This window comes from Thermothielavioides terrestris, chromosome 4, assembly GCF_000226115.1.
Source record: "Thermothielavioides terrestris NRRL 8126 chromosome 4, complete sequence".
In the NCBI taxonomy this organism is placed as follows: domain Eukaryota; kingdom Fungi; phylum Ascomycota; class Sordariomycetes; order Sordariales; family Chaetomiaceae; genus Thermothielavioides; species Thermothielavioides terrestris.
The window spans coordinates 906,550-920,645 of record NC_016460.1 but is presented as its reverse complement, the minus strand read 5'-3'; the positions used below and the strand labels follow the sequence as shown (position 1 = coordinate 920,645).

Here is a 14,096-nt window from a genome sequence, read left to right as displayed (position 1 = left end):
CCTCCACCGTCTTGCAAGTCCGTCAGCAGTTTCATCCCACCCGACTCCGCCGCCCTCATGCTCCTTTTTTTGTTCACAACTTTGCCAACATTCTTGCCTCTCTCCCTATCCCACTCTCCTGCCGACCATCTCTCATCACTGCTCATACAATGCCGCTTCCTGAACGAAGAGAAAAGAAAGAGGTGAAACCCTGCTGAAAGAAGCACTCCTACCCAACCAAAAACCCTGTGCCGGACATCCTGAACCACCCAACACTTCCTCACCCGAGCGTCCACACCGGCGCCTTGACCAGCACCTGCCTGCCGCGGACCTCGACGGCGACGAATCCCGCAAAGCGCACCTTGCCAGGATCCTTGGGGGGTGGGGGAGCTGCTTGTGTGGCGCCGCCGTCAGCAATACTTCCTTTCCTGCTGCCGGGCGCGCTACCGCCACCGCCGCCCGCCAAAGCGCTCAACATACCCGTTCTCATCTTGTCGCCGCGCCGGTCTTTGCCGCCGCCGTCCTTGCCGGCAGGTCCTCCTCCCTCTTTCCCACCGCCTCCTGCTCCTCCCCCTGCTCCTGCACCACCAGCTCCGCCGCTGCCGTCATCTCCGGCGCCGGCGCCCTCCTCGCTCGAGTCCGACGGCCGGTTCTCCAGCGGCGGGAGGCCCGTCTTCTCCACCTCCATCAGCTCCGGCTGGATCGGCTGCTCCGGCAGCGGGTAGATGATGGCCACGTCGCGGCTTTCGAGCGGCAGGTTACTCGCGATGCCGACGGCGAGTTCGACAATCATGCTAGCGCTGCCGTCGACGCCGGGGGGTGGCGGGTCGGTCAGGTGCTGGAAAAGACAGGCCGTGAGGTTGCTAGTGGCGCGGCGCGTAAAGTCGTTGCGGTAGTTGACGCTCTCGCCGGAGCGGAGCACGTCCTGCAGGCCCTCAAGCGTCGCCATGCGCCAGCTGACCACCTTGCTCGTCAGGGCGTCGTACTCCTCCTGGCTGTTCATCGTATAGCTAAAGTGCCTAATGTTATGCTCAATTACCTTCAGCTGCCGGCTGAGCTCCGGGTCGAGGCCCGGGTGGAAGCAGCGGTTAAAGATCTCTTCGACGATCCAGCGCGTGATTACCGCCCGGCCGACCGCCGTCATCTCTTGCTTGCCCGTTTTCAGCGCGTCCGCGCTCACAAACGGGACAAGCCACGGCGGCACCGACACCCAATCCTTGCGAATATTGAAGGATAGGTTGTTAATCGCGCCGTTGAGCCGGTTGAACCTCGTGGTATACTCGTTGTCGTCGAGCGACGTCCGGCTCTGAGACATGCGCTGGTTGGCGATGGCGTTTTGGAGCTGCTCCACCTGGGCGTTTAGCTGTTCGATCTCCTTCTTGCCGTCAAAATAGAGCCGCTTGACGTTCTTGTATTTGGTCACTGCCGAGAACCGGTTAGTGGGGCCTGCGCGGATGGGCTTCTGCGGAGGCCGACTTGGGGGGGCGGGGGTCAACTGGTCGTACAAAGATCCTTAAATTGCTTATCAAGGTCCTCAGCGCCACGGTCGTTGGGCGGAGGCTGCGGGCTATTGCGCCCCTGCACCATCTCTCCCTGGCCCTCGAATTGCTGCTGCTGCTGCTGTTGCTGCTGTTGCTGCTGCTGCTGTTGTCTCTCCGGCACGTTACTCGCGCGGAAGTTGGGGTTCGGGACTCCGGCATTCGGAGGCTGTGGCAGCGCGTTCATGTTGGGCGGCTGGCTTTGCCGGTAATTGGGCGGCGGCCCGGGCGGTGGTTGCACCTGTTGGTCGCGCATCTTCTCTGCTTCCTGCGATCTCCGCGGAGGCGGCCCGCCGGTCGGTGGGGTCATGTCTTGCTGCTGCTGAGGGGCCTGAGATTGGGCACTCGGTGCGTTCTGCTGCCGGCCGCCAGGAAGATCCTGTGTCGGAGCCGGGTAGAGGATGGCCGGCGGCGTCTGCGCTGCTTGTCCCGGCGGTATGTTGGTGGCAGAACGCTGGTCCGAGTCCGTGGCGGGAGAGTCGTACGACAGCTGCGACACCGTCTCGGCGTTTTGCTGCTGTGGAGTGGCAAGGTGGCCCGAGAAGACCTGCTGGTTGCCGCCCTGGTGCTGTGCCTGGGCCTGCTGCTGGCCTGCAAATTGGTACTGCTGCTGATGTGAGGAGGCTTCAAAGACGGGCTGGCCGTAAGGCTGATGCTGCAGTTCCGGGGGTACCTGGCTGTGGGTGTGACTGTGGGTCCGGTGCTGACGGTATCCAGAATCCTCCACCGGGTAGGGCGACGTCTCTGCGTCCGAAGGAGGGACGGGCCGGATGGTGGGATGCTGGATGTCCTGGGAACCCTGCAGGCGCAACCCTTGGTCAGAACCGTCAACGATTACATACGACTCGCGGAAGTCTCCTACACCTTGGAGCGGGGACGGCTGGCTAGGAGCGGGCTGGTTCTGCCAGTCGAGTTGCTGCTGCTGGTCCAGCGAGACCTGCGAGGGACCGGTGCGGAGGGCTGGGGGATATGGCGGCGGGAGGCTCACGCGCTTCGAGTTCCTGCGGGCGGGGCTGGGGCCGGAGCCGTACGGGTTCTGCTGGGCCGGCGGGGATGCAAAGTCCTGGCCTCGAGGGTTGAGGATGTTTTTGATCAGCTTCCGGGTGGACTGCTTAGGTTTTGGAGGCTGCGCTTGGGCCTGCTGCTGATGGTGGGCAAAGACGGGCTGGGCGCCGCCGAGGATGGGTGACCCAATATTCTGAGGGGCTGCGCCGGGGGCCGAGAGGTCCTCCGCGGAGAGAGAACCCGGTGGGAATTGTGTCTGGTGCGGGTGCTGGAGGCGTTGCTGCTGCTGCTGCTGTTGCTGCTGCTGCTGCTGGAGGTGCAGTTGGGTTGAGGTGGGGGAGGGCTGGGTGGTGTAGCGATGCGAGTGCGATTGGGATCGCGTCACTTGGTCGGCCAAATCGTGCTCTCGCCGTAGCTGTTGCTGCTGCTGGCGTGAGTCGAAGACGGCCGACACGCTGTTGGAATGCTGCAACTGTGGCGGCAGGGCAGCAGGATTGGGCCCGCCAGGAGCGGAAGCAGTGCCGTAGATATTTACGAGATGTGGCGGCGGTGGAGGGGGTTGTTGTTGCTGTTGCTGTGCGAGGTCGGGCTGAAAGGATTCGCTGGAGCTGAAGGCCAGGTTGGGCGAGGCTGAGGAGGGGTTTGCAGCACCCGCTGCACCACCCACGCCCGCACCCGGGGGGGTCGATGCGCCAGCACCAGCACCAGCACCAGAACCACCGGCTGCTGAATCCTCGGCACCCGTCGTCGACGCAACCAGATTGTGCTGAGAGCGGTTGTTCTTGCCAGCCCAATGGATTTTGGACGGCATTATTGCGCCGGACACGGTCTGGATCCCCGCTTGTGCGTCTCGCGAAATAGAAGCGAAGTGAGGAAATGAGACGGCCCAGAAGACGGTCGGTCCTGCCTGTGCTGACAGCGGCCGTCTGTCTCCTCAGTCCGGCGGGGGTCCTGCGGTGCGCAGTCTGGCGGGCAGGCGGGACTCGGCGTGCGGGGAGACCTGAAACCGCCTTGGAAAGTGTTTATTCGTTTATCAAGGTAAGACCGTTTAAAAAACAAAAACAACAAAAAAAGGGACGCAAACCGCAGGTCAGTCGCGGCCAAAACGGCCTAACGTCAGTCAGCACAAGCGAAAAGCAACTGCCCCGACAGTCCGGAGCACGAATGTGACAGGCGTTGCGAGCAGGGAGCAAGACGGCGCTCGGCCGGAAACGGCCACAACCAACGGACTGGGGTCGCCGGCTCCGAGCAGCAGCAGCGAAATGTGCAAACTGGCCAGCACGCAGCGGGAGGGCGTCAACTTAGCGACTGGGACGGAGGCCTGGGTCGTGTGGAGGAGAGATGAGACGAAATGGCGTCCGTCCGAGGACACGACTCGCATGGTGCGCTGGCTGGCGCTGGCCCGCTGTTTGTCGGCTTCCCACACTTGCCCCTCACCAGCGCAGGGGTTGCAGCAGGGGTCCTGTGGGATTGGCTTTGCCTGCGGTGATAAGACGGCAGGCAGGGGTCAGGGGCGGGAGCGGACGATCAACCAACGGGGTCGTCGTTAAAGAGGTCCCGCCAAGACACTAAGAATTACAGGCTTTTACACATCGCCAAGGGGTAAGTGGGGCCGCGACGACTTAGAGCATCAGCGACGAAGACAAACCGCAAATACTCGCAAAAACTCGTCGTAATAACTTCACGAAACCTCAACGAAATTGAAAAAAAGAAAACGAAGTTAACCCGCACCCTAACCTTGACCCTCACCCTAACCATAACCCTCACCCTAACCAGCGGGGGGCTGGCGCCGCCCCCCGCACCCCCGGCGAACTAACCAGTGGCTAACCCGTGGCGATAGTGCAAACCCCGTGGCGATGGTGGCTACGTACTGACGGTGTAAGACCAGGGCTGGAAATTAGTCTTGGCGGGACCTCTTTAACGTCTACCACCAACGGCTTCTTTCTTCACTCGAGCGCTTCCAGGTTGGGATGAGGCTGTGCACTGCACATCCATCACCTCACTCATCTGCGTTAGCGGCTGCTGAGCGGAGGTACTTCCGTCTGAAACCCATACCAAATAATCCGTCCATTGGTGGTTTCGAAGGCAACGAGAGGAGCTGGGCAGGTAGACACAGTCTCTCCCTCCGAGCTTCCACACTTTGTCGGTTATTGCTGCCCGTCATGATCGCAGTTTTTATCGAGTACAAGCAAAATCGCATGGTCATTTGGTAAGGTAGTAGGTACAGGTAGGTACCCAGGTGCTACTCCGTGCGGGATATACTACATCGCTCCCGGATGCATCGACTTGCTATGTCAAGTTGCTGAGGATCCTAGAAGATGTAATCCGTAATTCCGTACACTAGTGTACACTAGATGGACAGGCTCGACTCGACCAGCCACTACTCCGTCCTCGCTGCAAGTATCCGGACGGCTAATCCGGCTTCTTTTCCCCAGAGGTTCATTCGTGTTGTTGACTGAACCAGGACGCAGTTCGGGTCGCTTTGGCTGAGGGCACAGCTGACGACACCAATTCTCGCTTCGTCCCTTCGCCAAGCAGCCGGAGGATTCCCAGTCCTGCGGGCTGCTTGTCGGGTCGATCAAGATGCAATGCATAACGAAGGCGACGGAATGCGCCGCACGCTCTCAACCAAGAACCGGCTTGGACGAATGACAAAGCGCACCGCTGGAGTGGCAACAGCCGTGCCTTTCGCAGCGGCAAGGCTGCGGCGTAATTGCTATGCCATTGAGAGTTCCTTCAGCAAACAAATTTGCTTCGGGGGTAAAACGTCTCTTCGAAGCACCAGACGCAGCCTGCATGACTTACAGGTACCTCGACATTCTGTGGTACATACGTTGTCACTGGAATACAGAATCCACACCAACGGAGAAGGTGCTGTGTCGCAGATCATTCCTATTTCGGTATGCGGGGCTTGGGGGTCCTCGGACATATGTAACAGTGTCAAGCCTGAAATGTTAGGCCGCTACGGATACTCTGCCTAACTGCGCTGTATCGCGGCCAAGAATAGCAACAGCTCACTGACGTTGAACATCCGTTAACTCATGTTAAACGTGAAGGGTCCAAGCCTCCATCCACAGGTCATCTGAAGCTCGGCCAAACTTCGACCTGACATCCATCCTCTCGTCAAGCGCCAAGTCAGCGGTGGCAAGCGCTGACCGCCGGCAGACAACAACACCACCATGGCTACCTGAGTTATCAGCTCCATCGTATTCCGCAGAGCTGATACTTAGCTTTCAGCGATACATCGTTTACTTCGCTGGCGGACAAAACCTGTTTCCGGCATTATCCGGGGCGGAGAATCAATTGTGGTGCATGGCCGATCGGCATGCCTCAAGGCACGATTGGACTGCATTTGCGCGAAGCAACGGTGCATCCTGCTCAGCTCGCTGCGGTGGGTTGCCATCCGGACCACGGCGGGACGCTTCGTTCCTTGTTCCTGGCTGCGCTCCGACCCGGCATTGTTGGGGGCCGATGGTCAACTCCGAGTCCTCCAATGGCGTACCATGGCGTGCGGTCTGGGAGGTCGACAGCCCCGTAGCTGACTGATGCTGAGCATCTCCTTCCTTTCTGGTGTTTTCAAAGTATCGTGATTCTTCCCCTTGATCATGGCGACGCAGCGAGTGCACGGCTGGTTCTCGGTGTCTCTTAATGTCTCTCGGAGGCGAAAAACTGCCCACCTCCCTCGCAAACCTCGCTTCCGCTTTTAGAACTGTCTCGGGAAATGGGCCGTCTCGACCGCGCAAGGGACATTGCCGGCCGTCTTTTGTTGCTTTCATCAGATCTCCTAGTAACGCGGAACTGGCCACTACCTTAGTTACAACGACGCTCCCGTGACTTGGAGCACCACGTCGCGGAATCTTGAGTGTGGGTCGCTGAGACGCCGACTTGTGGTGCCGTTGGCGGCCATGGCTGGAATGCCTTGGTGCTAGTCACCCCAAGAGCGTCCCACAAGCTGGATGGGAGGAAGAATGCGATAGCAGCTTTTGTGGCGAGGCCCACGGGCGGCCAAGGTCCAGATCCGATTCCATCCCGCCGAAAGACACCTAGAGCCGAGCCGGTGCGACATTCTTGATATACCACGCTTCGTTTCGATGGTGACACACGCGGCCGCCATCTCGCAGAAGTCCGGTATCCGACAAGGTGATCCTGCCCCTGGTATATAAGCCACGAATCCTTGTTTAATTCGGGTCCGGCATACTGGCGAGCGGTTGCTCTGTCGCACGATGAGTGCCTTCAATATTTCCCCCCTTTGTTTCCCTATCAAGGAACTATCGTTATGAACAGTGCCCCTGAAGAAGGCATGCCTTGCACAAATTCCATCATCTTACGCAACAGCGCGGCCGATCTCAGAATCTCATCCCTACACAGTATGGCTGCAAGCTAGCATGCTCGCAGACGCCCAGCTGCGCTCAGTAGCCCCAAGACAGCGAGCAGGATTTCATTGGGATGGTCCCCAGCAAGCGAGTCCAAGAGCCAGATAAGCCCTTGCACGCCATGGGTGAGCGAAAGCCGGCAGCAGAGCGACGAGATGTCTCGGGTACCTGAGCCTTTCGTCTTCCTCAGGGGTACTTAGGGACGCCGACGAACTTGCCCAGGGGGGGACTAGGTTGACAGTTGCCCGAGATGCACAGCTCCCGTGTCTGTCTCTATCAAGCCCGCAGGCGGCAACCGCGTGGAACTCTTGCGGCCTGACCTAGAGCTGTTGATAAGGGCATTGTCGTGCAACAGCAAACAATTCCGGTTTAGAGCACATGACATGGGCTCCAAACCAGAGCGCCAGCACCGGACGATGGCGCGAGGCGGGAAATGCTGCTCAGGGCATATGTAGTCGGTGACGGTCATGACTTCATCAAGGCAGCAGTCGAGTCGGGACCAGCCTGAGCTCTTCAAACCGGATTTTCCTCTATCACATCCGCACGTAGAGTGCCTAGTCTGCGTTTCTCTGAACATCAGTTATCATATAGGGCATTGTTCCATTGCCCTTGTTTCCTCACTTCCGATGCGACGCTGCCAACTGCCGGGCCCGGGTTGAGTTTGGAAGCTGGAAGGCGAAGCACCTTGGGGATTCAGAAGCGTTGTCCGTGTTCCGCACTTGTGCTCCGTGTTCAACTCGTTCTGTGGCAGTATGACGAGAGGGACCTTCTCGCCATCATGCTGCGATCAGCTCATGATTCTGTGACATCCCACAGCCGGCCAGACAACGCGTCCTCACTCACCTATAGCATCCCACCCCTTCTTACCCTTCGCTGTTCCACTTTCTCCCGGTCCCTCGGGCATAGGAACTAGCATAGGACAAGAGCCCATGCCCAGCTCACAAAACTCCTAAACCCAGAACAACATCTGCCTTCTCCTTATCCCAGCCATGCACTCAATTGCCCATCTCCTTTCCTTTCCGGCCATTCTGGCCGTGCCAGTGGTGGTCTCGTTGGCTTACCCGGGCAGTCCGCTTTTTGACGGCGGGAATGCGCTCGTCAACCGGGCCGACCTCCAAGATGCGTCCCTGTTTAACTTCGCTCCGTTCAACATCACTCAGCTCCAGATCCTCTGCATCCGGCCCCAGATTACAGTCGACTACTCCTGCAATCTGTCATGTATGAAGGCGCTCATATCCCCCCTTTCCCCTCTTTCCCCCCAAGGCGCTCATATCCCCCCTTTCCTCCCTTTCCCCCCCCCTTCGAGACTAAATCCCCTTCTCGGCCCCCCAAAACCTTTTAAAGCTGACGTGCGTCAGTCCACTGGTTCGACCCCAACTCGGTGAAACAGAACGCGGTCACGTCGGGCACCTGCCAGACGTCCTGGAGCTGGGACGGCGTGACCAAGCACAACGCCACCATCGACGGCAGCGACCCCGTCGCCGGCTACCGCTCGTGCTGGCTCGACTCGCAGACCTTCTTCAAGGTGGCCGTGCCCAGCTTCTGGCACCCGGGCAACTTCACGCTGGAGCTGGCCCACCACTACCGCGATGACGAGTACGTTTCTGAACTCGATATTTCTTCTCTCTTTTTCCTCGGTTTCTTGCCGTTCCTGAGTAAAACAGAAGATGAATACCCAACTGATATCTTGGTGTGACCCCCCGAATTAGGAACTTCACCATCCCCTGGGACTTCCCGACCACGTTTGCCGACGCAGACATCCTGATCTGCGATGAGCAGCCTCTGACCAGCACTATGTACCATTACCGGCCGGGTCCAATCAACGCCACGGTCGTTGGGCTTATCGATTGAGTCTCTAGCTGGGCTGCGGGTTTTCTCGTCGGTTTGTTGCCTGTGGGTGCTTGATGGTTTATGTCTTGCGCAAAGGGGGGGGGGGGGGGGGGGGGGGGGGGGGAAGCAGATTAGAGCGAAGAAAAAGGCTTGTTTGCACCCCATCGGTTCTTATGGGTGAGACAGCGGCGGCGAAGTGACGTCCACATGCCTAGTGGAGGGACAACACGGCTGAGTCTGCACTCCTCGACTCCAGAGCGAACGCCAATTTACGGACGCCACCTAGGATAAGCGCACGGCAGCCGGATCATCGGTCTGCTCTCGCCTTTGCTCACAGCTGCACCGCGCCTTCCCGAGCTTCAGGATCATCTTCACGGCAATATGCCATCTATTGGGTCCAGTTACAATATGTACACGCATCCCCAGCCCGCATTGCTTCTCCGACCCAACCGACCCCATCACGATGATTGTCCTTTAAGACAGCGGGTACGACGTCTCCGGGAGAGACTCGAGGTGTTTCCTATGATGCTCGTTGGCCTGTTTTACACGGATACCATTAGTCCCCCAAAGTCGACGAAGCCACAAAAGCGAGGCGGAGGCGAAAACAAGGAGATAACCTACAAAAGGCAGCCCGCAGTAATTGCACGTCGCAATCTCGGGCTTGTCCGTGTTGATGAAGATCTTGGGGTGCCCGGTCGGCCCGCCGCCGCCGTCGCAGGCCACGATCCGGTCGTGCGTCCACCGCACGGGCTGCTTGTGGATGAGCTCGATGGCCGCGTACGGCCGGGGCTAGAGAAGACTCGCCGTCAGCTCCGTTCTCAAATTCGGCATGGCCATTCCCCTGAATTCCACCGTCCTTTTTTTCCCCAGCAAACACCGCGCGATTTGCATTGAAACGATGTACAAAGCAACAGGAAAGGAAAGCGCACCTGCAGCTCGAAATCCGTCTGCTCAAAGCGCGGACCCGTCATGGCCTCCGCCCGCGGCCGCTGGCTGCGCGACCACACGTCGGCGCGGTTCGGAGCCTGCATGACCGCCTCCGTCGGCGCCGGGCCGCCCTCGGGAACCAGTGGCGGAGCAGTCTGCGAGCTGGCTGTTGTCGGGGTCGTGGCGGGGGCGTTGGAGGAGGAGGAAGAGGCGGGAGAGGATGTAGTCGCGGACTCGAGCTGGCGCGCCGTCGTGCTGAAGTAGTATGCCGCCCGGTGCGACTGCCGCGGCAGCAACACCACCTCACGGGCTGCGGCGGCCGCCGTGGCTACTGCCCGTAGGCGCGAGACGTACATTGTCTGGTCGGGGTGGGAATTGGCGGTGGTGGTGGGTGGTTTCGGGACCGGGACCCGCGGTTCAAAGCGTCAATTCAATTGATGTTGCGAGCCTGCTGGAGCTTGCTGTCTGAGTTGCGGGAGGCGCCGGCTCATTCTCGGCTGAACCGAGTGTTAGGGGCGGCTCGCATGGTCTGTGCGCGCTGCGAGCGATAGGTTTGCCGCGAGATAAGCTTTTTTGAAGATCGCGTTGGAATTCTTTCGGCCTTTGTGTTCTTGCAAGTGAGGCCCTGTCGAGTTGCGAGTCGCACCCTCCATCGCAATAGAAACAATCATCTGCTGGCAGCGACTCACCCAGGCGCAACGCTGAAACTACAGGACTCAAACGCTTTGGGAATTCATTCATTGCAACAGTTACGCTTCGACAACAAAAGATGCCGCCGACAACATCAGCAGGGCTGCCCGCTATGGCGAAGCAGTCGACGCCGAAGACAATGTCGTCTCGACTCATGACGATGAAGTTTATGCAAAGAGGTGCTGCTGCTGCCGCCGCCGCCGCCTCTGCCTCGGGTACGCCAGTAGCCAGCTCGCCCGCGAGCCCGAGAAGCGAGGACGGCTCCGCGAAGCGCCGAAAGTTCGCGCATACGCCTTCTTCGGCAGCCGGCTCGCCGGCGACGCCGCTCTTTGACCAGAAGGCGATTCAGGCTGCGATGGAGGAGGAGGAGAAGAAGCGGCAAGCGGCCATCGAGAAGCGCGCCGCCGAACTAGGCGACTCGCACTGGGTGCTGGAAGGCGCGTCCGCCCTGCCCGCGGGCGGCTCTCGCCCGCTTCTGAACGTTGTCCAGGTTGGGTTCTCGCAGATTGACTACGCAGGCGTGTCAACAGGGGATGATGATCCGTTTGACATGGGCAGCGTGCCTGCCCAAACCCAGATCCGCAGGTTCAACATGAAGAAGCCCAAGGCATGTTCACGTCGGAGAAGACGAGTCAAAAGCTATGCTGACAATGTACCTAGGCTGCTAAGAAAGAGGATGATGAGGCCGCCAGCAGTGGCTCTGATTCCAGCTCTGGCTCAGATGCCCAAAGTGACTCTGAAAACGAGAGCTCCTCTCCGCCATCTCGAGACCAGCAGGGCCGCGGCCGGCACGCTACTGCCAATGACGTAGAGCGCAAGCGGTTGAGATCCAGCGTGTCGCGTCGGAGGGAAGAGGAACGGAAGAAGGCACAGCAGCTTGCTGGGAAGAGGCGGAAAAAGGAGGTCAAGCTCAGTCAACTGACCGCGCTGTCCTCGGCAGGCTTGCATGCCTCCCAGCGACCCTCGCCAACCATGACTTGCCATGGATGTGGGAAGCCCGGCCACAAGGTTGCCGATTGCCCGAAGAAGAGACGTTGAGGCGGAATGCCGCTGTCATTTTCGCCTGCTGGCGTTGATGCCCAACCCCTTGTTCCGGTGATTCCCCCGCTGATCATTCTTTGTGCCTTACTCGTCTCTTCCCCGGTCTCTAACCTCGTACTTCCGAGCGGCCTCCTTGATAATAGCCTGGCGTTCTGTCGATTACAACCGATATTCCACAATATCCGGTTTACTGAGCAGGGAATACGAAGTTTACACAGGAGTGCATGCGATTTCTTGCGCGAGCGGCATGCATAATCACAAACCGCCGCCGGTTCTCCGACCTCTTCCGCGTGCTCGCCCTACCTGAGCTGACACGCGTCATCTGGAGACGGCGGAGGCCCAGGCCCCGGCTTGGGCCACACCTTGGCAGGAGGTGTGATGGGCATGCATGAGGACGGGCTGGAGCGGGCGGGCAACCCGCTAAACAACCCCATTATTCCCAGCATCGCAAGGCCCGATTCCTGGGACCGAGCCTGAATTGGGGAGCCGAAGTAGCGCCATCTTGTCTCTCGTCAATATGCAGGCCCTGCAGTTTCGGAGTCTGCAAAAACCCATGGGCTACATCGATGCGGTTGAAAGGTGTGGGGTCATGGGTCAAGGCAAGGGCAGGGGAAGAGTTTGAATTTTATACCAGCAGCGCCCAGGCAGAAACGGTTACATGCAGGCCGCCCCTTTTTGCCGCCGCCATCGAGCGCTTGTCGAATCGGCGATGACACGCGAGGCTACCAGGCCCCTCCGCCTTTTCAACCGCGGGCCAGCCAGCCGTGCCGTGTTGTTCGTACCCGGGTAAAGTCGCCTTGACCTGAAGCTGTTTTCGGAATACCCAGCTTGGCGGCCCACGGGACTGGGCTCCTGTTCCCTTTTGGGCAACACCACCTTTCTCAAACGCGCTCGGCGAACCTTTCGACACCACGGCCGTGAGGGTATCCGAACTGGTCGACGGCTGGGGAAGCTGGATGGATGAATACCGGAAGATCGCAAGTTACATCAGACGCTTCCTCCTTCGCGGGAGGAGACTTCCGCATCCGGCCGGATCGACCCTTGGCATTTTACCTCCTCGGCCATGACCGACGGCCCTTCGGGATCTGGATGATCGACTCTGCATCCGGGTTCAGCGGACGCCATCTGTATGCGTGTGTATGCGTGTGTATGCGTATGCGCGCAATGCCTCTGTCGTTTTGGCGGCCGTCCGAGCGTGGATGAGGCGCCTGTCAACATGTGCCAGGTATCGGACAAGCGTTCCGCACCTGGCGATGGTCGTCGGGAGAAGGGTTGTAGTGGTGTGGTGTTCCTGGTGGCGGCTCGGTGGGTGGGCTCCCTTGCAGATCGCAGGTTTGGATCGGGCTCCTACAGACGTCGACGTGCATAAATTGATGCACCTGGACCGCCCGCATGTTCCCGAACAAGGCCTGCTGCAGGTGTTGCTACCCCTGGCCCGCCCGTCCGTGCCCAAGCCAAGGTTCATCAAAGAAGCGGAAGCCGGTGGAAGGGCGGGAGAGAAAGACATCATCCGGGGGTCTGAACCGACTTTGAGCCGAATGTGGTTCGGCTCGCCCACCCAGGTCGCATCGCTGCGGGCTGCGCGTAGGCGTACGGTGTTCGGGTCGCATGAGACCCATTATCATGTGGCTTTGCATCCCCACTCGGCGTCAACGTCCAAGATGTTGTGGTACGTAGTTCAGACAAACACTGAGTAGACATCGGCTCCGGATCGATCCGGGGCGCTCCAGCGTGCTCGTTGTCGAAATCCGCACGCTTGCCTGTCTGTTTCATCTGCATCGGTGCTTCAGGTGGGTGTGTTCCCTTCTAATTCGCCGCCACTTCCCCAACCACAACGGACAAAGGGAATCCGTGGCTATTCTTCCCCAGAAGATGGTGTAATAGCAATAGGAGAGATAAGGTCACCCTCGGGGGGCCCTAATGGACCGGTGAATCAGTAACGGCCGGAATCTCCGCGGCTGGCGGGCTTGGGCTGCCTTGGTTACAGCCGTCGATCCAAGAAAGCATCCGGAAAAGGTGAGGAGGGTATCTGCATCTGCCCGATACTGCAGTTTTCGTCGGGTGTAACAGATGAACATGCACCCACTCGCAGCGCGACCGGCTATGAAACCCGTCCCCGTAAGATGCGATCCACGATGTTTTGTGCTACAGGGGACCAAACCGGTGACAAATTTAAGAGGTGCTGTGGCAATGAGAGATGGAGGGGCACACTCAAAACAGCCGGTTCGGATGCAACATACCCTACATGTCGTCTTTGCTGCCAGTAGCGCTCAATTTGGAACATCTAGCCAATGCTGCTGGGTTGGCTGGGAGTTGGTTACTTGGGTTGACTGACAAGGCAAATCGGAAGAATCGTGTACTTGTGTATTCGCTTGTCGGCAGAGACAGGCGCATTTGATCGCTGTGGGTTGCGTGTTGGATGAAGGGTGCGAGTGCAAAGCAAGGCGAATTAAGGCCCACCGGGGCAAGGAGACCGGTGAAGCGTTAGTTAGGATGTGTCTCCTCGCAACTGGCAGCCGACACTGTTACATCCATCCCAATCTGGAGTTTCGCAGATAACTTCCCAGATCTCACAACGCCAACAAGGGGACAAGGGGAAGGGGGTGGGGGGCGGCTCTCTGCATGTCAACTGAAACAGAGAGGCCGCACAGGGTGGTCCATTGCTGCCTGCCATGTGGCTGCTGCAGGCTCGGACCTACGGTAACTTTACCCA

General features: G+C 59.2%; 4 protein-coding genes across 4 annotated transcripts; 2 read left to right on the top strand and 2 right to left on the bottom strand.

Annotated features, from left to right (window-relative positions):
• Positions 1-222: 222 nt before the first annotated feature.
• Positions 223-3,487, bottom strand: THITE_2118455 (uncharacterized protein). The gene is made up of 2 exons (XM_003655086.1): positions 1,485-3,487; positions 223-1,401 (listed from the first exon to the last, which is right to left on the bottom strand). The coding sequence occupies exons 1-2, from the start codon at positions 3,331-3,333 to the stop codon at positions 260-262; spliced, it is 2,991 nt and encodes a 996-aa protein (XP_003655134.1). The 5' UTR covers positions 3,334-3,487; the 3' UTR covers positions 223-259.
• A 4,499-nt stretch (positions 3,488-7,986) lies between these two features.
• Positions 7,987-8,492, top strand: THITE_2012276 (uncharacterized protein; the record flags this gene model as incomplete). Its single annotated transcript, XM_003655085.1, has 2 exons — positions 7,987-8,113; positions 8,254-8,492. Coding segments are annotated over 2 exons (366 nt in total), but the record flags the coding sequence as incomplete, so codon positions are not given.
• Positions 8,493-8,910: 418 nt separating this feature from the next.
• THITE_2118451 (uncharacterized protein) lies at positions 8,911-10,114 on the bottom strand. Its single transcript, XM_003655084.1, has 3 exons — positions 9,655-10,114; positions 9,347-9,514; positions 8,911-9,262 (listed from the first exon to the last, which is right to left on the bottom strand). The coding sequence occupies exons 1-3, from the start codon at positions 10,006-10,008 to the stop codon at positions 9,200-9,202; spliced, it is 585 nt and encodes a 194-aa protein (XP_003655132.1). The 5' UTR covers positions 10,009-10,114; the 3' UTR covers positions 8,911-9,199.
• A 28-nt stretch (positions 10,115-10,142) lies between these two features.
• THITE_2118449 (uncharacterized protein) lies at positions 10,143-11,270 on the top strand (the record flags this gene model as incomplete). The annotated part of the gene is made up of 1 exon (XM_003655083.1): positions 10,143-11,270. A coding segment is annotated over exon 1 (727 nt), but the record flags the coding sequence as incomplete, so codon positions are not given.
• Positions 11,271-14,096: the final 2,826 nt, after the last annotated feature.

Excerpts from the sequence above, each read along its gene's own strand:
- THITE_2118455 (XM_003655086.1), bottom strand. The coding sequence starts at position 3,333 with ATGCCGTCCAAAATCCATTGGGCTGGCAAGAACAACCGCTCTCAGCAC. Across the intron at positions 1,402-1,484 it reads TAAGCAATTTAAGGATCTTT|TGACCAAATACAAGAACGTC; the intron begins GTACGACCAGTT and ends GGTTCTCGGCAG.
- THITE_2118451 (XM_003655084.1), bottom strand. The coding sequence starts at position 10,008 with ATGTACGTCTCGCGCCTACGGGCAGTAGCCACGGCGGCCGCCGCAGCC. Across the intron at positions 9,515-9,654 it reads AGACGGATTTCGAGCTGCAG|CCCCGGCCGTACGCGGCCAT; the intron begins GTGCGCTTTCCT and ends AGTCTTCTCTAG. Across the intron at positions 9,263-9,346 it reads ATTACTGCGGGCTGCCTTTT|GCCAACGAGCATCATAGGAA; the intron begins GTAGGTTATCTC and ends CGTGTAAAACAG.